This window comes from Eleginops maclovinus, chromosome 2 (genome assembly GCF_036324505.1).
Source record: "Eleginops maclovinus isolate JMC-PN-2008 ecotype Puerto Natales chromosome 2, JC_Emac_rtc_rv5, whole genome shotgun sequence".
In the NCBI taxonomy this organism is placed as follows: Eukaryota; Metazoa; Chordata; class Actinopteri; order Perciformes; family Eleginopidae; genus Eleginops; species Eleginops maclovinus.
The window spans coordinates 19232572-19259963 of record NC_086350.1 but is presented as its reverse complement, the minus strand read 5'-3'; the positions used below and the strand labels follow the sequence as shown (position 1 = coordinate 19259963).

General features: G+C 39.9%; 2 protein-coding genes across 5 annotated transcripts in view; both read left to right on the top strand.

Moving 5' to 3' along the window:
* tspan9a (tetraspanin 9a) overlaps positions 1–19361 on the top strand; it is a 189167-nt gene extending 169806 nt beyond the window's left edge. For all 4 annotated transcript variants that reach the window (XM_063912443.1, XM_063912437.1, XM_063912453.1 and 1 more), the window contains 5 exons: positions 560–634; positions 8013–8114; positions 8408–8539; positions 9946–10029; positions 13699–19361. In XM_063912443.1, coding sequence (XP_063768513.1) covers positions 560–634; positions 8013–8114; positions 8408–8539; positions 9946–10029; positions 13699–13770 — 465 coding nt within the window. In that variant the 3' untranslated portion in view covers positions 13771–19361. The remainder of the gene's footprint in view (positions 1–559; positions 635–8012; positions 8115–8407; positions 8540–9945; positions 10030–13698) is intronic.
* A 2634-nt stretch (positions 19362–21995) lies between these two features.
* tspan33b (tetraspanin 33b) overlaps positions 21996–27392 on the top strand; it is a 20101-nt gene continuing 14704 nt past the window's right edge. The window contains exons 1-4 of the mRNA XM_063909178.1: positions 21996–22287; positions 26298–26355; positions 26951–27078; positions 27207–27281. Of these exons, the coding sequence (XP_063765248.1) occupies positions 22192–22287; positions 26298–26355; positions 26951–27078; positions 27207–27281 (357 nt within the window). The 5' untranslated portion in view covers positions 21996–22191. The remainder of the gene's footprint in view (positions 22288–26297; positions 26356–26950; positions 27079–27206; positions 27282–27392) is intronic.

Below are 27392 nucleotides of genomic sequence, written 5' to 3'. Positions count from 1 at the left end.
AACATTGCATCTTGTTTGTTTAAGTGGAAGGCTATTTGTTGGCAGGGTGAAGATAACCTGGAGTTTTATTGTCAGTTAGATTATCACGCAACCAACAGAGACTCAAGTCTAGCAAATTAATCCTCAAAATTACGTCTCTTTATTACACTCTGCATATATTTAGCAGACAAGATATATAGTGTTAATTAGTGAAACTTAGCTGTTCTGATAGGCCCATCATTTTTAACGTGGACTAAGTCAAACTAGCTAGCTAAACTACGCTAACATAGTGTCATGTTAACCATACATGAGTGTTTTTCTCACTCTTGAGAGAGCATTATGCATTTTTTAGAACTGCCTTTACCCTGAATTGACTTCATTTGAAGCTAGAGTATCAATAAAAAGCGCAATCTATCACACAAGCAGAGACTATCGAAAAATGCGTGTGAACTTCAAATCCTGTCTCACAGAGCCTATATCGGATATATATATTCAACATGTTTTAATCAGTATTACCAGGTTGATCAACACTACTGCCAAAGCATTTTTTTAATCAAGCCCCCCTCTCTCTCTCTGACAGTTCTTCATTGTCCTGCTGATAATCCTCCTGGCAGAGCTGATATTGCTCATCCTGTTCTTTGTGTACTCAGATAAGGTAAGTTCATTTGGTTTACCATGTTCTGGATGTTAAAGCTAGTGTATGTTATGGTTGCTCGTCACTCTGTAGCATATTCTTTATACATACCAGCATATCGCTACATGTACATGCAATGTCTCAGCTGTCAGGGGTACAGTCATGTCTTCAAGCGAACACACACACAACTACACAAAGTAATGTAAGGTGTTAGTGTGATAAACACATCTTTCTCCAGTTGCTTCCGGGTATCTCGGTTCACTCTGTTTTCTGTGGTTGTTTCTCATGCAGGAGTCTGAATATCTTCACTCAGCCATTAACCCTGCAGTCAAAGGTTAGGCCATAAAATGCAGCCAAATCCCTACCAGTTGGCTCCCTGTAATTGGCCCCAAGCACATTTCCCATGACCCCAACATGGGCTTGAGTCAGGTGTGTGCCTGTGTGGTTAAAACAGATGACGACATGTGAAGCTGTAGAGACTTTGAACAAACAAATTCTTCTCCATATGTCGTCAAACAGACAAATGTTTAAATCGTAACATGACAAGGGTCTTGTGCGGGGATAGCACTCAAGTACTCTTTCTGTTTTCAAGGACACGTCGTAGATAGATCCGTCTATTTACATTATCTTGATGCCGCCCGGCCCGTGGGGTGCGAGCTAATTCCCGCTCATTTGCTCTGAGGTTATTGCTCAAACTTACTCTCTCAGTCAGATAAAGGAATACATTTAGCAGCCAATCCATTCTCAGATTTAGATCAGGTCTCAGAGGCAAATCATGTCAGGAGTAAATATGTCTGTTGCCTTATCTCCAAAATATTACGGGCTTAACTTTGAAACAAATGAAAAATAAACTCCAGACCCTGATGTGGAATTTAAATAGAGACACCCTTGACTTCACTGCAGCGGTTTTCAATTGCCTGTGAAGTTGGGAAAAGATAGCCAAGTATGTCAAATCAAATGAGTCTACATTAGTACGGGAAAGGGCATTAGTCGGGTAGAACTGCCTCATTCACACTAGTGAATTGCAACCATATTTTATGTTTCCCCCATGTTGCCAAATGACAGTGTTTATCCTGGCTTAGATTTAATGGGATGTGAAACCACCATCTCAATCCCAATATATTTCCCTTTATTGGTCTTCAAATGTCATTGAAAAAAAAAGTAGTTGAAGCAAATTACTGTGTATGTTATTGGGAGACTGCTTTTTGACACTGTCTCCGAATAAGACTTCCTGCAAATTTCAGGAAATTGTGTGTCAGTATTTTTCAGACTGCATTATATTTCAGGAATGTCAAGATTGGTTGAAGGACAGTCTGTGTCCGTCACACATGGCCTTCAGACATTACCTTGTTTTTTTTCCCCCCTCCTCTTGACTCGCATCTCCCGGGTGAGATATAGTATGCTGTGTGAGGCTCTCCTCATCCTATGCTACAGGCTGTGATCAGAGGAATCACTAATTCACTCTTGTTTGATCTTCTAATCACAAGGCATTTATTAACAAGTCTGGAAGACACAAAGTAGTTGGCAGCTTTTGAATGTGTTTTGGCACGTAAAACAGATATTTTAGTCTTTCAAATAGGTCATCTTTAAATGATGAGTGACGCCTCTGCAAACTTTGATCCTTCCGGGTGACAAGCTGTCGACAAGATGTGGGAAAGAAAGGAACATATAGTATCTGGGTTTGCCTGTGGAACACATTTTTTCACATCTTTCATTTATTCACACCCTCTTCCCCTCCGTATTTCTGCATTTCCACCAGTTTAATCCGATTTAAGAGCTTCTGCTCTTTCTTCTTAATGGAGTATTTCGCTCTCTTCTCCTTCACCCCGGCAGTCTTTCCTCCAGGTATGTGTAGGTACCCCCTCTTTGCCTCTAAAGCCCAGTAGTGTTAAGCTCTCTGATTAAATGCCATGTAGAGGCCGTGGTATAATAAAGACAGGCCCTGCAGTTAGCAAGCAGCTGACTACAGCAGATGGCTGGGCCACAAACCAGATTATAGCCATCCGTCTTAAATGCAGTGACCTCATTGTTACTGCCTCTGCCAGCCAAACACGCCGAGCTGAACACCAGTGAAGGTTTTCTAGCTCAGAATTAGAAAGCAGAAAGCGGCAAACAGAAATGGGAAGCACCGCGTGCATGGGGCTATAGGGAGAAGGGGAAAATGCAAAGGTGGAGGTTGATACAGGTGAGAGACAAATGGAGGGGAGATATCTATGGCATGGAAGGAAAGGAACATAAATGTGTTAGGGACGGAAGGTGTTAGAGAGGAAGAACATATCATTATTGTCTAAAGGGAGAACAAATGGGGTAAAACTGAGGTGAGGTGTCCCTGTATTTTCTCCAGAAATTCAAGAGAAAGTCATGGAGCAGGGATTAAGGTTAATCACAGGACGCTAAAGAGAGTCAAACATTTCTAGCAATATCCAGAGAATCAGGTCACTTATTGGAAATACTGCATTTGGTTTAGGTATATTGTAGAGAATGCAGGAAGGGTTACATTGGGATACATTAAGGGTCTGCCTTTACAGAAAGAGGCTCCAAAATCTTGTTGTGGCTTTAGTCAGACATTGTTCTTGGCGTCTTAGTAGATAACCCTTCCTCTTCACCTTTTGTTTTCTTCCGGTTTCACAACAAGGGCGTTGTCATGAACAGGCCCATTTGCTTACTACCTCTCCGGACAATCACCGGCGCAATTCACACATTGGCTCTATCATTACACTTACTACAAAGGAGCTGTCAGGATCTGTTTTATGGCTGTTCTAAATTATTCTGAAATTTGCATTCTCACAAATAGCTCCTAAGGTAAGGTTAAGATGATTTCAGAATCTTATCGCTAGTGTGAAAGGGGCATAGTTCTCTTAATAACAACCCAACAAAGCAGCACCCATGTCTTGTCATTTGTTTCATTCATTTACAGGACAAATTGTGTTCACTCCCTAGCCCAGCTTTATTTATTTCCAGACCAATTACAGTGAAGCAGTGAGGTCTTCCCCTCGCTATGTCGAGTGCCCTGGCCTCAGGCTCCCCAGCACAGGCTTGCAGAGCAACTGAGGGAATTAAGTATCCTTTTTAATGATGTGGTGTTGGGGACCTCTGGCTGTTATGCTGTTTCTCTCCACATCATTTATTACACTTTCCGGGCAGTTAGCTAACGCACTTGTCCAGTTGAGCAATGAGAGCAAGTAAAATATTGTTAGATTCTGATCTCAGGGTCCTCGAGAGTCGAAGGATGTGATCATTAGAGCCAGTTTGTCCCGACAATATACATGTAACCCAAAAGTTATTGCGAAATAGAGTTTAATTGCAATGAACATCTTGGAAAGAGGAACCGTTAAATTCAATGTAACACATTTGGTGTAAAAAAGAAGGTTGGTGTGGTTTCACACAAGCTTATCCTTCAAAAGATAAGAATGTAACAAAGGTTGGGACTAGAAGTTCAGTATGTGGTTAGGAGTGTAACACTTTTTTAATACTGTTGTTTAGCTCACTGAAAATAAGCAAAACAGAGTCCCTCTGGTCTCAGAATTGTGACAAGTGACAATTTTTTTCGAAACATGTAGCGTTTCACAACTTCATAAAGTGATTCATGTTCAAAGACTGAATGTGAGATTAAAGCAAGGAGAAAAGGTGAGAAAAATAGGGAATAAAAATCGGCAAAAGAGTAGTCTTGCAAAGTGGAGATTTGAATGACTGGAATTCTCTGTTTAACTTTACTCACAAGATTGATGCCTATTTCTAGCTGTACCATTGGCATGATTGTAAAGCTTAGTTGCTTTTATGGAAATGCACATTTTTAAGCTAAACTACATCCTGAAATAAGTAAGCAACTAGCCGGTGAACACAGTGGATAATATAGAGCTCACAGGAGGGTTAATCCTAAACTTATGCACCAAATAGCCGGCCACACGACAGAAAATAAATCATACAACTCTTTTGTATCTGCTGGATTTGTAAAAAATCTAAAAACCTTTGTTACTATTACTTCAGCAATGTCTGCTGTGTCTCTAATGACCCCAACAAACAAACTGATACTGTAGGATTAAATATTACGACATTTTTCAGTGTTATTTGTATTATTAGTCATGATTTTCTATATACAGTATGCCTTGGTTCTCCCTCAGTTTTGTATGGCTGGCTCCATTCAGCGTGCAAAATAGTGGCAGACTACTAAAACGAATCTCGCTACATTTTTGTTATACTAAACGTACCATTTGTCTCATTTCACACAAGTTTCATTAAGTCTTCTTTACTCTGAGTGGTAATATGTTTACTACACCTCCTGGATAGTCTTTTGGTATTATTTTTATTTTGTGAAATTGTATTGCAGAGACTTTGCTCCATTTTGAATTAAACACTGTTAAATTATTTGCAGATTGTAATTGCTCAAAGTGATGAATAGCAGTTGGGTAAAAGTGAATAAAACTCTCATGATGCTCTAATTGCTCTTCCATACACACATTACAACACCTACTGCAAACAAGCATTGCTTCCTGGTGTTTTGTGAGAAATTCAAACTGCCTTCTGAGACACCAGTTGTTAGCAAGTCATCCTTGGAGGCAAAACTAATGAGAAAGAAATACAAAAGAATAAACTCCAGGATAGAATAACATGCCTCTTCACTTGTAACTCCATGGCAGAATTAGTCACCTACACAGACGTGACCTTTACTGACAGAAAAACCAACAGGAAAATTGGATAGAAGGTGTAAATTCAACATTTAAACACCAACAAAAACATCAGATCCTTCATTTTTTTTAAATGGAAGCATTCAGCCCAGTAATGGCTGTGCACTCCAGTAATGTGTAAGGAGTATCCATGTCTGCACACTGACAAGTCCCAGTGTACCTGCTCCCTGGAGTGTTCACATGTCACTGGATCTGGGCCCGAATGTGACAGCAGGGAGTCTTTGCACTGGATTTATTAATGTGTCTGTGCCTCTGAGATAAAACCCAAAAATATGCATTTGAGATGTTGGTAAAATTAAAATCATTGTATTGCTTAAATTATAAAAGAAAAAAGAAACTGAGATGAAGAACAGCTTTAATACCTTGCCATTTGGTAATTTCTGGCTAGCGGTTTTGAATGATTAACGAGTCCTAAGTGACAGGCAGGCAGGTGTTTATCAGACAATCCACCACCCACTCTCTGTTCTCAGCTTTTGTGCAAAATTACAGGAAAAAAAGACCAATTTGGATAGAAGGCCCATTCAATCCTCCGCCCTGTCAACCTGTACATGTGGGCTGTTTTTCTGCCTTTTTTGACTTTTCTGCGTTCACCGGGCTTCCTGAGCTGAACACTTAAGCTGTATGTGATGAATGTGCTGCCCTGTATTGCTGAGCGGGAACTTGGTTTGCCCAGAGGAACGCACAAGCTTATCTATGTAATGAGAAATAGGAGCCATGTCTCAAGTTTTGGTCAATATGCCATACTGAAAGGAATTGAACTCATGCCCCGCGGCCACTTTCATAGAAAAGTTATCAGGAGTTAGATGTTAGACGGTTATTTGTGAAGTATTTCCAGTAGCAGCAACCTAAGCTTAAGTCAAGAAGTTAGTTTTCCTCATCAGAGAAAATAGGCTAATACAACAAAGAATGTGTGTGTTTGTATGTGTTCCTTTTGCAAGGAGAAAATGGGTCAGAGTGTTGCATGATCAAATCCCTCTTTGCTCTGCAGTCATTTGTCTGCCTCTCGTTAGCGGTAAATCTAGATCATTAAGTTTCATTTCAGAATGTAACAAAGACTTCCACACATGAAAAAGAAGATATTCAAAGATTTATTGGCGACTAGGAAGATGATTTTTATTGTAGAGGGGGCCCTCCTTTGCTCTCTAGTGACTGTGTTAGTGTGAGGATCCAGTAATGAGCGAGCAACACATATAGCTTGGGTGGAGAGGAGAAAATAGAGAATAGAAACACAGTATGAGGCAGAGATTTATGATGCTGCTCTTCATCTCATTTTCCTCCTCTAGAACAGATGTGGAAGGGCCTTCAGCCTGAGGTGAAATACGCAGATCATGCTCCTCTTCATCAACAAGTTACCGAGCGAGAAAGAAGAATGTGATTTTAAATGATACTTATCTTATTTTAAAGTTTTTAGACATTTGAAATGGGTTTGCATGATCGATGATTACTTAAGCATTTTAATGCCAGGGAAACTTTAATTACTCATCTAAAATCTGTTTGAGTTTTATGTTTAATTCAGAATTACTTTTCTTGTGCCTTTCAGCTGAGAAAACAGGGGTTTGAGGGTTTTTATCTTCCAGCATTTAAGTTGCTGAATCACTTAACTTGAAGCTTAATCATTTTCCTGTTGGATCAAAAGGTTTGGGAAGTCTCTCATTTACAGTCTAGTGTACAGAGTGCAGAAATAAACAGGTAATTAGTCAAGTGACATTATAGCTGTAGAACATTTATATGTTGTCAAACATAGGCTGACATATACCAGGCTGCTTCTGTGATTATCTTAAATCACAGGATATACTGAGCAGCATCTAAGCAATGTCTAGCTGAACACCAGTCCTCCCTCTCTGAGTAAAGAAAATGAAAGAAAAGCTAAAAGCAGCTTGTTGTGTCAGGCGGTGACAGCCGTGATGCAGCTTCTCTTATTATACCAGATTTTTAACCAGTCTGAGGCCTCAAGGTTTAACTATTAAAGCAAAATTAGTTTTTGTTATTGCAATATAACTTCTGAAGATGTACAGAAAGGTTTTGGCAATGCATGTCATTTTTCCGGTACTATTTACCAAGTATCTGAAGAGCCTCTCAATCTGTCCTGGCAGTTAGCAAATCCCCACAGGCAAAGCGAACTGCAGGGGAACTAAAGCTCTGATTTTGTATCTCATTAACACTTCCAATGAGATATTAATCTCCATCAGACATGACACAACCCTTAGCATATTGTTGCTGTTCAGTCAAGAGGAAAATGATTTGCTGCTGAAGGGCATGTTGAAACAAAGTATGTTTAGCGAAGCAACACATGACGTTTCAGCTGGAAGTCCTCGAGTACAAGTCCGAGTCCCACTAGCAGGGTTATTTTTAGATGCAAGAAAAAGGTTACCTGTCACAGAGCTGCTGTCGTTTTCCAATGGTTTGTTGGTATCCACTGCTATTTTCTTTCTTCACATTCTAGAAACTGTCAAACCCTGCTTTTGTACTTTTGTCATTGTGTTCATGAAGAACGAATCCACCATAATGACTTGAAAAACACTTAGAAGCACTTTGCTGCCATCACTATTGTATACATCTGTGAGAAAGACATTTAACACGAAGGCCCCCAAAAACAAACACGCTAGCTGCTTCATCCAATTCTATAATAAATGCCATAGTTTGTTTAACACTTCTTCAAACAAACCTTTCAAACCAAGGTCTCTAACTGAGGTTTTGCTGTTTTTCTTCCCCAGGTGAGTGAGAACGCAAAGCAAGATCTGAAGGATGGTCTGGCTCTCTACAACTCAGAGAACAACATAGGCCTGCGAAATGCCTGGAACATCATCCAGGCAGAGGTAAGCAGACCTCACATTACCGTGCATTACATATTAGAAACATTAGCATGAAGGTTCAGTCGTAACACTAAGGGTAATACCTAAATGCAAATATTCAAGCTAATGTATTTCCTGGCTTGGTTTTGGTTTTAATGCAGCACTAAAAGACTAAACTAGCTGTTGAAGTATGCTTTGCTCTATTATTGCAGTCCTCTTAAGCAGAGCGAATAATTACAAAATGTTTGGCATTAAAGTTAGTTTGAGGTCCCCACGGTCTGGCAGCATTAACTCATTTTCGTGTGTGGCGTTCACAGTGGAAGTGCTGCGGTGTGATAGCATACAGCGACTGGCACGAGGCCCTGAAGGAGAAGGTGGTTCCTGACCGCTGCTGCCAGGAGCATTACCAGAACTGTGGGCAAAACTCCACAAACATGTTCTGGAACAGGGTGAGTTACCATATGCTCTGATTTACAATATTGCCTAAAGGTTTTTTTGTGATATCTATACCGCATGATACTGAACATACAGAATTCACCTCTAACAATTAAGAGATTCTGCTGAAGTACCTACTCTGTATAATGTTTGAAAAATCCACAGATTAATTCTCTGGATAAAACTATGGTACTATTGGTGAACTGGCCTTCTTGGGCAGATGGGCCCAACTGGTTTTGGGGCCCCTGAGGCAGAGCTTCTGTTTGATATGACTGTAAACATTTCTTGTCGTAAAGTCAATTAAACAACTACACAGAGACTCACACTAACTGCAAAAAGATTTAAAAGGACTACAAAGAGAAACAAAATGACTACAACGTGATGCTTCATGACTACTCAAAGACACAAAGCAACATCAAAGACCCTTGAAACAACCACAAAGGGATTTGAAAAAACCATAAGGACACACAAATGATCCACAAAGAGAAATAAACCAACCTAATATTAATAGTGGTTTTGTGCCCAATTGGTCTGGAAACCTTGTACATGTTTGCGTCCGGGGGCCCATTGAGTCATAATCTGTCCATTAATGTCACAACCGGGAATCATCAGCCGCATCCATTTGACAGAGAACATGAAACTCATAAATCTTTTTACAACCCTCTGTGTATCTAAAGTAGAATACTTCTTGTCTTTCTGCTTTATTCTTCTCTCATTGGATTTGTTTCCATTATGCATGAGAGAACAGGCCCTTTTTTTTCTTCTAAACAGCTTCTTGCACATTGTTCACCAATCTCCCCCCATTACAAGTCTAATCTCCCATTGGTTTGGCATTTGGTTTGTTAGCAGGTCCAAATTAGGGGATTAAAAAGTGTAATATAATTGCCAAAGTGAGAGCAGGCAGACATTGAGCTGCCCCATTCGGAAAGCACAGAACTAAGAGCTTGTGTGTAATCCTGCCCAGAGGAGATGGCCACACACTATACAGTTAAGACGTACATGCTGCCTCAGCACCCACACTCGAGAAAGGGCACCACTTTGCAGCTGAACCTAACATTAAGTCCTTCACCCCACCTCCTTGTTATAGTGAACTGCGAATGAACCCGGGTTGGTGTATTTTTAAGTAGTAATAAGTCTGCATATAAAAGTCATCCCTCATGGGTAATTCACCAGTTTTAACACCTCACCTGGTAGTTCATTCATCCGAGGGTGTATCTCATATGTAAGAGATACATTTTATGTGACAGAAATGTATTTGGGTGGTCGGGTTTTTCTAGGTTACCCAACAGGCTGCATTCAAGATTCAAGATTCAAGAAGCTTTATTTATCCCGAGGGAAATTGAGGTGACATGATTCCTCTGCCACGCTGGAAATGCATATTTCTTGAGTGGTATTTTTAACAAGCTTTATTCCATTTCAGGGCTGTTTCGAGAAAGTGGAAGAATGGCTGGATGATAACAAGCACCTGCTGGGAACCATAGGCATGGTCATCTTGGTCGTGCAGGTAGTTATTTTCTCTTCTGTTTGGTTTAGCTTCACTTCCATTTATTCTCTCCCTATTTTCTTCTTTGCATCTGGTTGCATTTGTTTGTCTCTGTCTGTATGGTAACCTCATGTTTGAAAAAAAAAAGAGAAAATTGTTCATCCAGTGGCCTTTGTGCCACCATCTTCTACTGAGAGTTATGAGGTCTTTGCTCAGGGGGAATTCTATGCACCCATACATCTTGAACTATTTAAGTCCCTGTCTTCTGCATTCTGGTCTTGTCTGAGAGAATCAAAGCTACCTGGCTTTGTGCCATGCCCGGCTGGAGACTGGTATGAGGAGCCATTAGAGGATAGGACATAGATACTGAATATGGAGGAGCAGGTATAGAGTCACAGATTAAAGGTATAGTAGGGAAGAGTGATAAATATTCCTTCTAAGATATCATTTCTTTTATTGTCCTAAAATCTGTTTTATCCAGTATACATCTCTACTTGTAGGGTGAGCTTTTCACTGCCTTTGCAGCACATTCTCCACTTACTTAGAGGTTTTGTCCTAAAAGTGTCTGCTAAGTGAACAAAGCAAAGTTTACTTTCCCCCTGTGTATGCAAAAAATGTGACTCCTGGAATGTTGTATATTTTGTGCTTATTTGGTTCAGACTGCAAAAGTAACTGTACAGACATTAGCTCGCTATCAAATGCGACAACACTGTGTGTAAAGAAAGTGTCTGTGCGACAGTTTGTGTGACAACTTAGACTCTGACTGATTTCAGAAAACATAAGGAACTCTAGTTTCTGTAATCTTCCTCCAGTCTGTCACCTTCTTTTCTTTAGTCACTGCTATTTTATGAAATGGAGAAATAAAGCTGTGGGAGAAGTGTGAAGTTTGAGTTGTAGTTGAAACATCTTGTCTTGGGTTCGGATCCACAAACAGCCACCTGGAAGCTGTCCGTCTATATGACTAGCAGGGTAATGTAAACTGGGATGGCCTCTAACCCAAAGATGGATAGATGCATTGATGGCGTACAGGTCTTTTCTTCAGTTTGCGCTGCCTTAAGTCAATGATTTCACACTTTATACATCCTTTTTAACAGAAGTAATCGGTTCTACATTTATTCCCCAGGTGCATGTAAACTTTTCTCCCATCTACATTACATTATTGGCTATATTTTGCCTTGCAATTTTTATATTTCACACATTCAGTTCTATCTCTATATCATACAAATAGAAATACAAACTCTCTCTTGTTTGTTGGACTTTTACCTGTTGTCCTTGTAACATTTAAAGCAATATTCCCAAATGTAATTTAATGCTCAATTCTCAAACGTTCATTCAAAGCTTTTACCAAATTTCCAGAAAATCTGCACTGCCTTTTAACTATTGCAAAAGATGAATGCACAACGTGATAACAATCAAGTAAGTTAATATTCCCCTTAGCTCAGGGGTTGCCTCTCATGTTGTGTCCTTGCCTAAGTGTGTAGCCTCAGGCTTTCACTGTAGTTATTGTCATTATACAGCACATGTGCACTTCTCTTACCATGGCTCAAATTCACTCACTACAGTTCATCCTTTATTCTAACTTGACAGCATTATGTCACTGGTGCTAGCTTAAACAATATGACAGCAGAAACAAAACAAAACAAAATTGGATAGAAAATGAAAATGAAATGTGGAGCAATAGGCAAAAACGTCGGAAAAGTTTAGTAATGTCACCATAAGGAGTTGATCTCCAAGGCGTCCTTAGATCAATTTTGAAAGGCAACTGTAATCTAAGTAGTTTTATGCACACATGTTTTTGTCTGCTTGAGTGACGCTTAAGTCTCATGCTTTGTGTACACATGATTTATTTGTGAAGTCTGCTTCCATTTGTCCTTGCAGCATTTCAGAATTACCGTTTCAGCCAACTTCATAAATCTTTCTCCAAAAAGTAGGGTTGAATATTTTAAAGTGTGTGCACAGACTGAAAATTGTGGACTGAACTTTAAATTCATGCTTTTGCAATGCATCATCCCCTGCACTTTGCCTTTCCTTTTTCATTGTCATGCTTTCAAGATGTCCTCCTGTTTATTTTCCCTGCCCTGACACTTGAGTTGTCTAATCTTTGAATGGATCATTCATTCAGAGCAAGGCGTCTTCGATGTAAAATCTGTGTTCTGTTTTGTGAAAATCTTCACAATTATTCCTTAATTACGTTCTTGAGCTTCTGTTTAAGAACATACCCACAAAATGTAACATTATACACAGTCTATCAGCAAACTTCAGACCTCTCTGCCTTCATGGGAAGTTCACACTCCTTTTTCCTGCTCACACACTCACAGACTTTCTTCTTTCTTTCTGACACTTTCTCTTCTATGTCTATTAATTCTCCAGCAGACACACACACCAATTTGCACATACATTAAGCACATGCAGACAAATATTGGCTCTGGTCTTCACACAGAATTTAATCCCACAACTACGATTAGGTTAACACTCATTTGAATGATGCCTCATCCTCTCTGTACGAACACACACATACACACACACACACACACACACACATACACACACACACACACATACACACACACACACTCTCTCACTCTCCTCATACTGAGACCGGTGAGACGTGGGAGAGCTCAAGAGCAAACCTTTAGCTGTCAGATTTGCAGCCCCGAACACAAGTTGGAGGACATCATGGAGATGAACATCATGAAAAGCTAATGCCCATGTCTGCAATGTTACATAATAGCCAGAGGCAAGGTACCTGGCTCATGAATGATTAAGCCCAGCAGCCTATATGACAGAGTTTGGTAAAAGCCTATATGTACTGTATATCTTCATCCACAATGGTTTTAGAAATCTGCCCCGTACTGTAGCTAAATATTTAGCAGGGGCGGGTGATGGAGCTTTTGAAGAGTCCTGCAGGAGCGAATGTCATGCTGTCTCACTCAGACTGAGTGAAGCAGACTGCAAAAACTCCTCAGTGGATGTTGGAGCTGCACAGATGAGCCACATGTAAATAATTGGGTTTGTTTTCCATTGGTCCAAACTCCCTGTAAGCTGGATGTTTACTTCATACGGTTTTGATTGGCAGCGGCTTAAGGTAGCATTTCCTATGAAGCAGCCCTTCAATTTAGGCTTTGACTGAAACTAAAGGAGGAGAATCAGCAGCTTTCTGGGAAAGCTGCTGATTCTCTTCCTTTAGTTTAGTCGTTAGCTAATCACATGCCGTAGGAATCCCCAATGGATTCTGTTTGCAGAAGGTCGACGTTGCCTTTTTAGCAGAGACTATGCACCAAACAGTACTCCTGCCGTTTCCCTGCCATCTCAACTTTGCCAGATAATGGTTTTGGGATCAGCCTTGTGACTGTGTTTGATGTAGAAGTATCAGGGGTAATGGAAACTTCAAAGAGATAGCTGGGTACTTTGATTCAGTGGCATCTCAATTTACTTCATTGACTTAATGCTTGTGCATGCTTTACATTTTCTCCATCACAAAGATTCCAGAGCTCTCGTTTGAAGGGGGGAGAAGAGAGTGAACGAAACATGTGCCTGTACTCCACCACAGGATTTATAGTGCATCTAAACTCAATGCGGCCAAAGGCAACAACATCAAAAAGAGCACACAGAGACATATATATACACGTACACACACATATATGTACATGCAGACACAAATTCAATATCTTCTTCTCCTCTCATCCACAGCTCCTGGGCATGGCGTTCTCCATGACGCTCTTCCACCACATCCACAGAACAGGGAAGAAGTACGATGCTTAGCCTTCGGGGAAGGCACCCAATGGAGAAGAGCCCCACTGCCTGATGGGATAAGACTCTGAATTAAACACCCCTGCCCCCCCTCACTTTACAACCTCTTTAGAGCATTCTTTGCCCCCCTCCTTACGAGACCTTCTGTACAGATTCCAGCTGTGTCCCCTCTCCGTTCTCCTCACCATCCATTTTGCCAAAGAGAAACACAACTGGAGGAGAAAGGACACCTATGTTTGGCAAGGAAGAGAATCCCATTGGTTGTCACTCCTCTTGAGTACTTTTCATATTTTATTGTTGTTGTTTTTTTTGCTTGGACTAACAATTTGCTGGAAGGAAGGACAGACTTTGAGACAATGAAGACTTTACTAATGCCCGAACGCCCCACTCCGTGGCAAAGACAACATATGAAACTGTTGATACCCTCGTCCTTTGTGGAGTTTCCTCATGTTGATAAAAGTCAAGCCCCGTTTTCACTTGTAAATTAGAAAAAAGTTCCAACATGGCATGCTAGTTTTCTACTTTACTGATTTAACTTAGTTGTCGAAATGTCAAAATGTCTCCCGTTTTCGTTCCTTTTTTTTTTTGTTGTACGTCATGGATGCTCCTGTGGAATGTAAGTGTGGAAAAGATCAGTGCAATGAGTTCTCTGATGTATGAGTGTGGGGTTTGGTTTGACGTGACGCTGCTGTGGAGGGGCATAGACATGTGTGGACGATGTTTAATGTTACCCAAGATTCATATTTTTTTCCTTCGGTTATAGAGAGTTTGGGTAAATGGAGCTTGATTGATGAAAGTTGTGTAAGCGTGTGAAATCATCAGGGGGTTACTTATGCACCAACTTCTACAGTATGCCCTGAATAATACATTGTAATGCACACATTTTACTGCGAACACACACATTTTACACTGCCACACAGAAAGTATTCACGTTTCCTATGAGACGATACAAATGGTGTAAAATGACTGTTTATTAGGGCTCCTCCGGGACTGTCAAGTGTATAGATCTGGGTGATTTAGTTTCCCCTTGGAGAATACACACATAGAAATGTGTGTGTGTGAGGCAAGGAATGAGTTTTATTACATTGTCCAAGCTGCAGAGGAGAAAAAAAATGGCACATAGAAACACCTAGCAAATCAAGGGCACGAGGGGCAGAAGTGGAGCAGACATGTTGTCTCCCTGCTACCATCAATTGTGTTAGAGCAGGCGGCTAGAGACCTTCTCTTCTATATTTTTTGCGTTTTCATCCATTTCCTCTGCCCTCCTCACTCTCCCTTTCTCTTTGGCTGTCAAATTCCCCACTGCCTCCATTTTTCTCCCCACATGCAATGAACTCTATGCTCCATACGTACACACACAATTTCTCTGCTGACATTCCAACTCATCATGCAGATACTTTGGTTCAAAACCTCCCTGATTTTACGTTAGCTTCTGTTTCCTGCAGCCACTGTTGGGGATGGCGGGAGTGTAGGAGGATCAAAGCTAAGAAAGATAGGTGTTGCAACATGCTCTATGTGGCTGTTTACCGCTAATTCGCTGCAGGAGGCCTGAACATCAGCTGGCTTCTTAAAGACTGAAAATATTTGATCTCCTGCGGTGACTTAGAAAAAAGGCCCTTCCATCTGCTTTAGGCGTCAAACATTTTGTGAGCATGAGAGAAGCGGTGGTGTTAAAGACTTAATTGTTAACGGATCATTTTAGGTTTTTAGGCTTCATTTGGTTATGAATGGTTGCCATCAGTTATAAAACCATTTCAACAATGTGGCAAGAAGCAGTCAGGATTTAAACATTTTAGTTAGTTAGCTACCAATTTATTCAAAAATCAGCAATTGAGCGCTAAACTACATCCTTGTACAGCAAGTTGAACCAACAGTTCAAGTCATCATTTTACTTTTGTTTTTACGTTTAAAATAAATCTGGATAATTTAGGAGTTGGGGATGGGAAGCAAATATTTTTTGTGGCCAAACGGTGTTACTAGAACTTCTGTCCATGGGTCATTGGGCCCAAACATACATTTTCCAAATGACTTTCATTGGGAAAGAGATGTCTGTAAATCAGCGGATATTTAAAATAAAATAAGTAAACCCTTTTACAGCCCTCATTACATTAACCTGAATTAGTAAAATGCACTCAAAGCCAAATCCAGAGCTATTTTCTCTCTCCATTCATTTCACTAAACCGAAATTGTGCCATTACGCTCGCATCAGAGGCGGGGCTTAAGAAAAACGCTAGTGCGCACACTCTATGGACCCAGATACGACTCGAGGTTCAGGATATACTCATATTAGACATTCCCTGTATGGGAGGGGGTGTTTTGTTGCCTTCACTCAAGAGTGACTTGTCTAGCTAATGTGACATTGTCATATTCTCATAAACACTTTTGGGAGCAGATGTTGGGGTTGGCTAATTAGATTAAACCCAGTGTAATAATTTTGGAGGGCACTTTGTGGGGCATATATTTCATACTGGGAATCAGATACTGATTATTAAAATATGCACAATATATCCAGCAGGGAGTGTTCTGTTCGGACACAGCCTTTTTAGGCTCTTGCACAGGAAGACCTCTCTTCCACAAACAACCCAAAATGTTGTAAAGTCTTAGATGTTGGCAGCCATTCAAGAGGCCTAGAACCAGACTACGTTTTATTTTGTTTTTATCCCATCACACTTCCCAGGTCTCTACACAAGCAGTTCTACAAAAATAAGACCGAATTGTTAAAACTGGAAATATCCGAAAATAAGAGTGATCATTTGTTTGCTGCTGTTTGAAATTGAGTAGGGGAATCATTGGGACCACATGTGACTGCAGTATCAATTGTAACTGTTGTTGCTTTGGATAAAGCCTCGAAACCTCGAAACCATGCATCGCTGCTACATGAGCTAACAGGTGACACAGCATTACCAACCAACGGTTATTCTAGTTGAGCAGCCTGTATGCCCCAAGCGCATCACCTGAAGTCCTTCTGAACAGGTCCTTCTTTATTGTTTTGATAATGACTTAATCTGAAAGACATAGTTTCGGTAGAAGGTTTGTGCATCAGAAGGCAACATATTTGGGCCGCCATGTGCAGCGACCCTGCTGGCTGTGATTCACTGCCATCCCCCATATGCTTCAGCTCTTCTTGTTGTGTCCACGGGGGAACATGACAGCTGCTGATGTACAGCGCAGGCACGAGTGGTCACATCTCCTCTGCTTGGCTGCCTCCACAAACTCTCTGCACATCCCTTATTTACTGCCTAGCTCTGCAGACACTACATATACAGTAACTGGCTGTATTGACACTGTGGAAATACAGCTGTGCGCTTTAGACTCCTGGAGGCAGCTGCATCCTACACCCTGCAGGGGGTATAGGATAAAATAGCTATATCAAGTTGTGTAAATCAGAGTGCATTGTAACCCTAGCCTAACTGCAGCCAAGAAGTTCAAAAGAAACACATCGGGTGGGAAAAGTGTCCAAAAAACGGTTTTAGAGAAGATAGGAGATAAAACAAATACAGTGTCTGTCTCCAAATATGACGTCATACTTCAGAGAGCCAGCCGGTAACTCTTGCCCAACCCCCCAACCCCCCAACCCCCTGACTGATCTGACTACGCTGACATTCTGACATTTTCTCCTCCGTGTGAACTAAACTCCCTTACAGCTCTGCCGCTGTCGACTACATGTCATCGTTTTTGTCAAAGAAAATGTTCCTTCATGTTTTTAGAGTACAGGGATGAATGCCGTTTTAACAGAAGCTGTTTAATGATGTAATTTTTTGTACATTGGTTGTCACTGTTTAAATGTCTGTTTTTATACAAATATACTGTTGACTTTTTCTGTTGCTGGCCATTTTAAATGGCTTTTATTATTATTATTATTATTTTTGTTCATTCATGACAGAGGTTCGTCGTCGCTCATTGTAAGAACATGACACCATTAAGCATTTGTTTCGTAGAGGATTAGTCTGTGCGATGTTCCTCTACAAGGTGCAAAAAAAAACCCTTTCTGTCTTAACATCGCTACAGGCAGTTAGAGCAATTAAGTGAGAATTGATGAAGAGGGGAAATTTGGCATTTAGCATTGGGTTTGAAGACCACAAAAGATGTACTGCACGCTTGTCGCAGGGCTTTTCTGTAATAAGACCTAGTTTAATTAAATTTAGACGTGCTGGTATAATCTGCAGTATGTCTTTAAACTGCCAGTGTAAGACCTATTTTGTATTTCTAGAGCATGATATATTAGATGACACTGTACAACACAGAGCCCATGTCACTACGGTATATCAGCTCTGTATTTTAGCCCTGGATGTAAATATGCTAATTTTACAACTGATGTAATTTACTGTTATACTTTAACTCTGACACTTGTAATCACATTTACATTGACAGTTAAATTGCCATTGTGAATTGCCTAACAACCCATGCTCTTTTTTGCTCATCAACAGACATATTTTCCACTCATATGTTATCAATTTCATGTTTCATATCATTTCTGCCTCTGAAGTGCAGGAGCAATGTCAATTTGATGTCAATTTGTGTACGGTATGGTTTTCATATTTTATGTAAGACAGTTTTCTGTCTGTTTTCCTTTTTTTGGATGGAGTATAAAGTATTCCCTCTTATCCATGGAAGCACTCCCAGTAAGCCACAGAGCTGGTAAAGGAAGAATGCACAAGCAGTAATTGGGTTTTGTCTGCTGTGAAGAATTTTGAAACATAGAAACAGTTTTATTTATTGTTTTGCCACTTCGACATATTATTTCTGTAATCTCCTCCTAATCCTTCCTCCCCGTGCTAGAGCTGAATATCTGAGTAGTGGAAATGTATGCTGTGGAAATGGTGTGTTTGATGTTGTGTTCTGCTGGGTGGCACTATCTGATACCTGCCAGCTTGTCCTGTGGAGTTTTCTGCTACATGTGAAAGCACTCTGAAATATCTATACTAGGTGGTGCACTACCTTCTCTTTATTCTCTAAATCAACTATTTTTTAAATAAAGGAAAGAGTGTCACAAAATCTCGCGAAACAGTACGCTCATTTGCCTTTCATGTTTAATGACTCGATGCTCCTAATGTGTTCCCTTTTTTATGTCGCTGTCAATTATTCAGGCAGCATTTCAAAAGTGTTTGAGACTGTATTTTGGGGCGATTTAAAGACAGGACTTGGTATGAAGAGCAATGTGAAACAGTGTCACATCAGATTCCATGGTGTATTAAAAGAAATAGTAGCATTGTGGCCTTAAAACGGCCTCTTTTTATACAATAACAAAACCTGATGGGACTGTTGTCCTAAAGACGCTGAGATGAGCTAATGGTAGTCAGCCAGTGGAGCAGAGTTAGTTTTTTCAAAGTACAAAGGAAGATGATGAAAGTACGAACCATCTCCAATTTGTTTCTACAGCACAGAGAGAGCTGCAGAGTATTTTTCTATGAAGCTTTATCCCTTTTTTTACCTAATTGTTTTCAGACCCATGTGTGATAGTGAGTTGAGTTTATTGTGCCATTTCATCCTGGCTTTTTGTTTTGCATCACTGTTCCTTCTATGCAAAAATATGACCTATTTTAGCCTTTGTACAGATTATTTTGTATGAGTAACATGTACTGAAATAAAGTAAACAGAATCAACCGTGGATACTTTTTTTTTCTAATTGTGATAACAGCATTTCACTTTTCTTTTTTATCCCCTCATCCTAAGCGGAAATCATTACATTAACCTGAATTAGAAAAGCTTTAATTTTGATAAGACCATTTAGTTTGTCCCCACTCAGCATTATTCAGCTGGTTAACCTGCAGTGCAGCTGATCTTTGCAGGTTGTTATCTGTTATCTGTTCTCAATCTGTCGTGTTGCCCGGAGTGAACCCACTATCTTTTTAACTGCAAGGCAGCAAGGCTTTTCAGTCATTGTCATTCTGTTTTGACATAACTTCAAATGGAGAAGAAGCATGACTAATGCGGCTGCAGGCTTACTGCAGCATCATACTGTTTGTTCTTTTTTAAAACTTAGTTAGCTGAAGATCTTATTGAATGTCCTGTCTGAAGAACACCAGATATTAGTTTGACAATGTTTTGAGAAATATAATTGAGGTCAAATTCTTCAGAGTCTTTCAGGCTTTAGGGGGAGAGCTGAGGAACTAAAACTAATTTTGGCGAAGTTTTACTAAAAATTAGAAGATATAATGCGGGTTATCTTGATGTCCAGATATGTAAAAAGCCTGGCTTAGACAGACAAAAGAAATTGAAGATAGAAAAGTATGGAAATAATAGCCTCTATACATTTGCAAAGGCCTTTCCAGCTTACTGGCTAACACTGGATTCAAAGATGGGAGCTTGTGTCAGAGGGTGATATATAAGGTCTAAGAGAGCTTGTTTACATCCTACAAGATGGTTTGACCCATTTCTAAAAGTCATCCGCTGATAAGCTGCTTCAGTCTATAATCAAATGTTCTGGTCCATTTTCATAAAATAAACCACGGAAAGGCAAGAGCCAAGCGTTCCGCAATTTTAATAACGTTTTTGATAGGTTGAATTCAGACAGTAGATCCATTCTCTTTTTATACAGGTCAAGAGAAGAGTCTGCAGGATAATGTGCATCAAGCTGAAAATGTTTGAGGAGATCTTGCAATTGCTTTCTTTCGAAAAAGTTACATTTTTATATAAAAGGGGACCCTTATGTTAAAAGTAAGTTCCGCAGATAAGGGGGGACCATTATCTAAAAAGTTACATTTTATATAGGATGGGGTAGCCTTAGTTAAAAAACAAGTTCCGGACATAATGGGGGATCCTTATCCAAGAAATAAGGAGGGGACCTTTTATAAAAAGTCAAAATGTTATATAAGGGGAGGACCCTTATCTAGATATATGTTTCTTTTTTATTATAATTGCTGCACAACTTTCATTGTGTTAAAGATCAGTAAAACAAATGGGGCAAAGCCTGCAAGCTAGTTCAGGCAGTCAACTTGAGTACTAATGATACATTCGCATGTAACGTCCCTCGCCCCTCGCCACTGTTGCAACCAACCAAACACAGTCTCCCCTATCTGGCGCTCCATTTAGGCTGCCAGATCTACCTGCTTTGCCTCTGTCTTGCTAATGCTGCTGCTGCTGCTGCTGCTGCTTCCACGCTGCTAAATGCATTCACCTCACTGCTGCTGCTTTCACGTTGCCAACGCTCGCCTGCCCCACCACCACCCCAGCTTCCACCTGTAGGCTCGGGGGTTAGTTATCTAATCATCACTCAATTTTTAATGTAAATCGGTGGAGTGATGAGGCCCGAGCCTAGACGCCAAAATCAAACTATATACTGCTTCTTATAAACATATTAATGAAACACATGAGTTGTCTGACTGAAATTATTATCTGTTCAAATTGAACCATCACATTAAACATTCCAAAGGTAAAGATTCTACGCAATGAAGTGTCTGTGGGACTTAAAACAGAGATGTGTCACGTTAAAAAAAAAGGATATCAATCTCATTGGGTCTTCATTTTGTTCTGGCACAGTAGTGAGGTACCAGAGGGATACTATGTCCTTCTGTCCTTCCACGGGATACACTTGAACTTATTATTTTAAAAAAAACTACTTTTGATTTAGTATTCACAGAGTGATCCTTTTTCCAAGGACAGTTCAGAGTACATTTCTGAATTATGATGTTGAGTTAGAAGAGAGCCAGTAGTGAATTCTTCATACATCCAAATTAAGTTTATAGTGTGATACATTTTTATTTCTCTTCTCTATCCTCAGATGATCTCTGTTGTCAGTCTGAGAGATGATCAATTTACCCCAATCGTGTTAAGTCTCTATATCTCATTACAGAATAGGTGGCCTGACATATTTGCGCTTTGATTTATTTGAGTTACATGTTGCTGAAATTCAGCAGATTTGTTCCTAAGCACAAACAAACACAGAACAGCGGAATGTCAGAACAGAACTGAATTTATTTAATTACATTTGTTGTTTTCCATCTAAAAGATGCCATTGTCCAGCCTTTGTCAACAATAATTTTGCTCTAGTATTTGCAGGAAAGCATCTTGACTTTTAGGCTGTCATTTGCAAACTAGAACACAACGCCTTTCGAAAGCAATAAACATTAATATTGAAACATGTGGGTAATATGTTTTTACATTACCCAAATGTTTCAGCATCTAGGGAAGAACGTTTTACATCCAACAACAGGCTGACAATACTCCCCTGCTTGGAAGCCATTCAGCTGCAGTCAGCCAGAGATATTTAGTTTGTGTAATCTGACTCGTCTGCCTACACAGTTCTGGGCCCTACCAGCATGGAGGGGCAGCATCACAGTCCCATAACCCCTTTTTTAGCCAGCATGACACCACCACAGCCAGCAAACCTCACCCCCTCCTCACAGATTGGGGGTTGAGTGTATGCGGGGTGGGGCTCGGACTGTTTTGAAGCAAAACTTTAGCTCTACATGACTGTAAAAACACCAACAAACAATGGACAGGAAACAGAATCTGAACCGCAATGAGACCTTCTCCTTCATCAACCCCTGGATCAGATATTTTCTCTTCTTCTTCAGCTTTCTATTCTGGGTAAGTACAGTTCTGCTGTTGAAAGATTACTACTAAGAAAAACACAGAGGTTATCGTGTCCCACACACCATATTCTCTTAATATTCTGCTTATACATATTACCAGCGTTTATGGAATTGTAGCTTTCCAAAACAGTAAGATCTGCAAGAAAAAAGAGGACAGTAAAAAAGGAAAAAGCTTGTAAATAATAAATGAACAAATATAAATCAGAAAGTATCCGTAGCTGCAAACAGCAGGAGCACCCTGCCACCCTGCTGATACCTATTTTAAGTTTACTACAGTTATATATGGACTCAGAGATTGCTCATATATCAATGTAGCATATGGTGAGTTGTGCATTCTTATCAGATCAGATGAGAACTGACTCATGCTGAACAACACAATGACTGGTCTCTGTGTGGGCCTCCTACTAGTCTGCATCTGAATGTTTCTACATGTGTTTTTTCTCATACTGTTACTTTTAGGGGGTTATTGAATGTACTGTAGTCTGCATTGTTTCACATCATGTCTGCACAGTTAGGTTGTTCATATTATATTCAGACATGCATATAGTCTACGCTTGGGGTACTTGTTGAAGTTACCAAGGGAATATGTAGGGATGGTGGAATGACTAACCTAATTTCAACAAAAATAGTAATTATTAACAAGGATACATTTCATACTCTTGCAAACAAAAACATCAGACCACATTCATTGTTTGAGTACTTCTAGCTACTGTATATGTATGATATGAGAATTGATTTAAGACCAGTATGTAATAAAGTCCCCAGAAGTAATTGTATATTGTGTCATAATAAGGTCCAAGAAGTCTCAGTATAGTTTGGTATATATAGTCATAGTAATATGTCATAAAAACATCATTAAAAAATGATAGCATAATAGATAAATAAAATTGTCATTGTAAATTGTCATTGTATTGTATGTCATAAAAACTTTTTTAAAAAAAGATCCATTATATCATGTGATGGTAGTGTCATAAATAAAATCCCAGTATAGGATGTCAGTCAACGTATAAAAAAATGAATCATAGTATATGTCAATAATATTATGAAAAAAGTAAAACTAAAGTATCTCCAAAATATTCAAACTATTGTAAGTCAAAAAAAAGTATTGTTACATTATTGAACATTTCGTAGTACAGTATGTCAGAAGAATTCATCATATAGCATGTGGAGAAAAGTCCTAGTATATATTGATAAAACATTATAATGTAAAATGTTTATCTATTACTTTTAGGTAACAACACAAACACACAACGGCAAAAAAAAAAAAGGTAATGGATAAAACAATATAATATACAAATTACTTTACAGTAAGAATGTATAGCTTATAATAAGAGACAGATAAAAATAATGGATATATTTTGGAAGTGCTAGCAGTACAAATGTGACCAACTCGCCTAAACATGGACGGTCACATTTCAATTTGTATTACTGCATCCACAACATACACCTTTATATAAATAAAAGTGTTTAACAACCTCTGATTTAACAATCTTATCAAAAGCAAGCATTTGGAATTCGTGACCGACTTCAATGGTAAATCAGATACACAAAAGGTACAAAGTATCATTTGTACACATTTCTCCACTGCTGGTTGTTAGTGTGACTGAGGAGCCTGGAGACGACCAGGACTGCTCGAGGAAGGGGAATGTATAGGAAACACATCACTGCAGCTATTAAACCATCCATAGGGCCCTTTGACCATCATCAGAAGTTGCTTTTACACACACACACACACACACACACACACACACACACACACACACACACACACACACACACACACACACACACACACACACACACACACACACACACACACACACGAGACTCTCTCTCATCCTACTGCATTACTACTTTGAGCACAAGGATCACATCTGTAGCTCTGCAGAGTCCCTACACCTCCATCATATCCCTGTTTATCCATTCCCACACAAACACAGCAAGGGTTGCAAACACTGTACCGCTCTCTCGCTGTGTTTAGAGCCAATCTGCAGTTAACTGCAGCCCTAAGCAGCCGCACAGCCCAGCCCGTGTTGACTTTGTTTATCAGACACGGGCCCAGAAGTGAACACTGCAGCCCTAATCCATCAGGTCTTTGTCCCCCCGTCCCCACGGCTCAGTTCAGCTGGCTTTCACCTCCACACACAATCCAGTGGGAGAAGCCTGATTCATCCCTTTGAAAAGCCTGAAAGCAGAGCTGGAATACAATCACTGTGTGCATGTGTGTGTCTCTTCTGTAGCAAATGCATGCTGCCATCCGTATTCACATAAATACACACAAATGCAAACTGGCACATGGAGCTGCAGGTGCACACACTCCTACAAAACAGAGAATATCTTTTAAGAAACAGACAAACTGTGCTTTCAAAAAACACTTCAGTTCTCAAGTAAAGGTGCGTCATCGATGTTTTGTTCTGCTATTGTCTCCCAAGTTAGATAATTACATATACAACAGACTCTCACTACACCCAGAGATGTCAGACTTTCAACACAGAAATAAAAAAAAGCTTTATGTATACAGGCTTAACGAAAGGCATTTTTTATGCACACAAGCATACATACATAATTAGTAATCAGGAGCCATTGTCTGTGAATCTGGAGGCTAAAACTTGAAGCCAAGCCATGCATATTGTTATTTAAAGTGAGAAAAACAATCACAAATAGGAGGAAAATTAGTCCTGACAATGCAATCAGCAGGAAGTTCTAATTCCACCTACTTTCCACCCTGTTTGCTGTTTCATTGTGTAGCATCTGTCAGATTGCATTCACGTCCTCTGCAGCTTTACAACAAATTCTACAGCAACACCATGATACAGCAAACACACGTTGCGCCTGGGGACTGTCACTGCTTTGAGACCTCATTAAAAGAAGGTATGCTCCCCTTCCTCCAATGCATGCATGCTTTGGGCTGCCGACGTCTCTTTTGTGTTTAATATTTCATACAGTAGGAGCTTTTTTTGCCACTGTAATGTTTTTTCTATCTTTTTAGAAAGCACAGAGAATGTCTCCCACGGCTTGACACCTTGAACTCCTCGTGCACATGCCATCTCTTGCTTTCTCGCCCTCTTTCACCTTCACTCTGATTTTGACCTTTCTGTCCATGGGTTTCTGCTGTTGCAGTTTAATACAGTTCAGCAAAAAAATATCATCTGTTTTTCACATTCACTGCTCATTAAAGCTTCAGTTGATAGTAGCCATTGCTTTCTAACTAAGGTCAAGAACCACTTCAGGTAGATTCAGACAGAAGTTTTAATGTCAAATACTGAAGAAAGGAGTTTACAATTCTCAAGGCCAAACAAACTAATCCTTGTCTTTCAGTGTCCCACAACAAAAGCCTTCAAATTCAAATGATTAAAGCCAAGCTCCATATGTTTTGTTATTTCTTTCCCACTGACATCCATCTGTTTTTTTTTTTTACCATTTACACATAAACTGGCGCTGTTGATACCGCTTCAGGTGCTCTGCCTACTCAGCACCAGAGGAAAGGCTCAGCATTGCTAATCTGAGCACACCTGTTCTGGTTCGACAGTGCAAATAAAATCTGTTCAAAACAAAAACAGCTCACTAGAAGCAATATCTTTTTCTCAAAAGGTTTCAAACGGGAAAATAAACAACAGGCCGGAAGAATGATTCATGAATAACTGCTGCATTATCTACATTTTTTAAAAGGAGGAATGGAGAATTTGCATAACGTTTCTCAGGGAAAGACAAAAGTGTTGTTTAAAGAGTTTTAGAGGAGTTACAATGCCATTTTATATACATTTTAGACAAAACCTGTCCAGCTGTTTCCTGCATCTTTCTTGGTAACTTAAGATGACAGGAAATGGAGTGGATCTACCTTCTCAGCTATCAAGGAAAATGTGTTTAATTTCTTATCCAACCAGGTCAAATCTTAGCCATTACCTACAGTAGGTGACTGCTGCATTTGACAGCCAAACAAACCTGAAAACACATTGATTTGTTTAATCAAAAAGTAAAGTAAAGTTATTTTTCCTCCTTTTCCAGGTTTTCTCACTGTTAATTGTTGCCATCGGGGTGTATGCTAAAGTCCAGAAAGCTACTGGTATGTACATGACCATTTCCACACATTCTGCATACATACAAATGCACTTTTCCACACATGAATTGCTTAATATCATGTGTTTCAACTATTGAAAGTGATTACTCATGTTACATTTTTAGTTATGCCCATTTATCTGCAGAGGTAAACTGTTCCTCCTCGAACATTACTGTCTCTTGAGCAGTGCTAGTGGGAGATGGTGGCCTCCTTCAAGGGCACACCTGTGGAGCCACCCCAACACAAAGCAATCATTTTTCACATATAGTGGGTCAGCAAGTATTTATCTTTATCCTTATTTTACCATGTGTCATCATTTTTCACCTTGTAATATGCAGATGGACAACAAAACAGATTAACCTGGCCTCATCACACTGATTACACAGCTGCACCATGAATAATCCGCGACAGATCATTTATATTTTAAAAGTCAGCCAGTGTAGGAAAGGTGCCTGAGAAAACAAAAATAATGGTGTGGGAGGGAGAGAATTAAGTTGAATAAATGTGAGAAAACAGAGAAATGAGAAAAAGGAACAGGGAAGGAACTAAGTGATGGTAGGAAAATAGTCAGATATCTTAACAGAAGCTGTCTTTCTGCCAGACACGGTGCGGGACACGTTCCTGATCGACCCGGCTGTGATCCTTATCGTGGTGGGGGTGGTCATGTTCTTCATCACTTTCTGCGGTTGCATCGGAGCCCTGCGAGAGAACATTCGCCTCCTCAAGACAGTAATAGACATAACAGACACTAACTCATCCAAATCCAAGTCGTACATCTCATGTGTGACAACAAATCTGACAGTAATAATTCCGTCTGAGTCAGGCCATTTTTCATATTTGTATGTTTTTTTTTCTAGTTCTCTTTCAGCCTGACGTTTGTCTTCCTCACCCAGCTAGCCATAGCCATCATGGGCTTCTTCTATTCTGAACAGGTAATCGTGTCCTTCCTGGAATGATGTGCATGAGCCTAGTTCTTCTATAGTAAAGTATAGTATAGTATGGAGTCACTATAAAGGTCACATTCGGTCCCCAGTTGTTTTCCA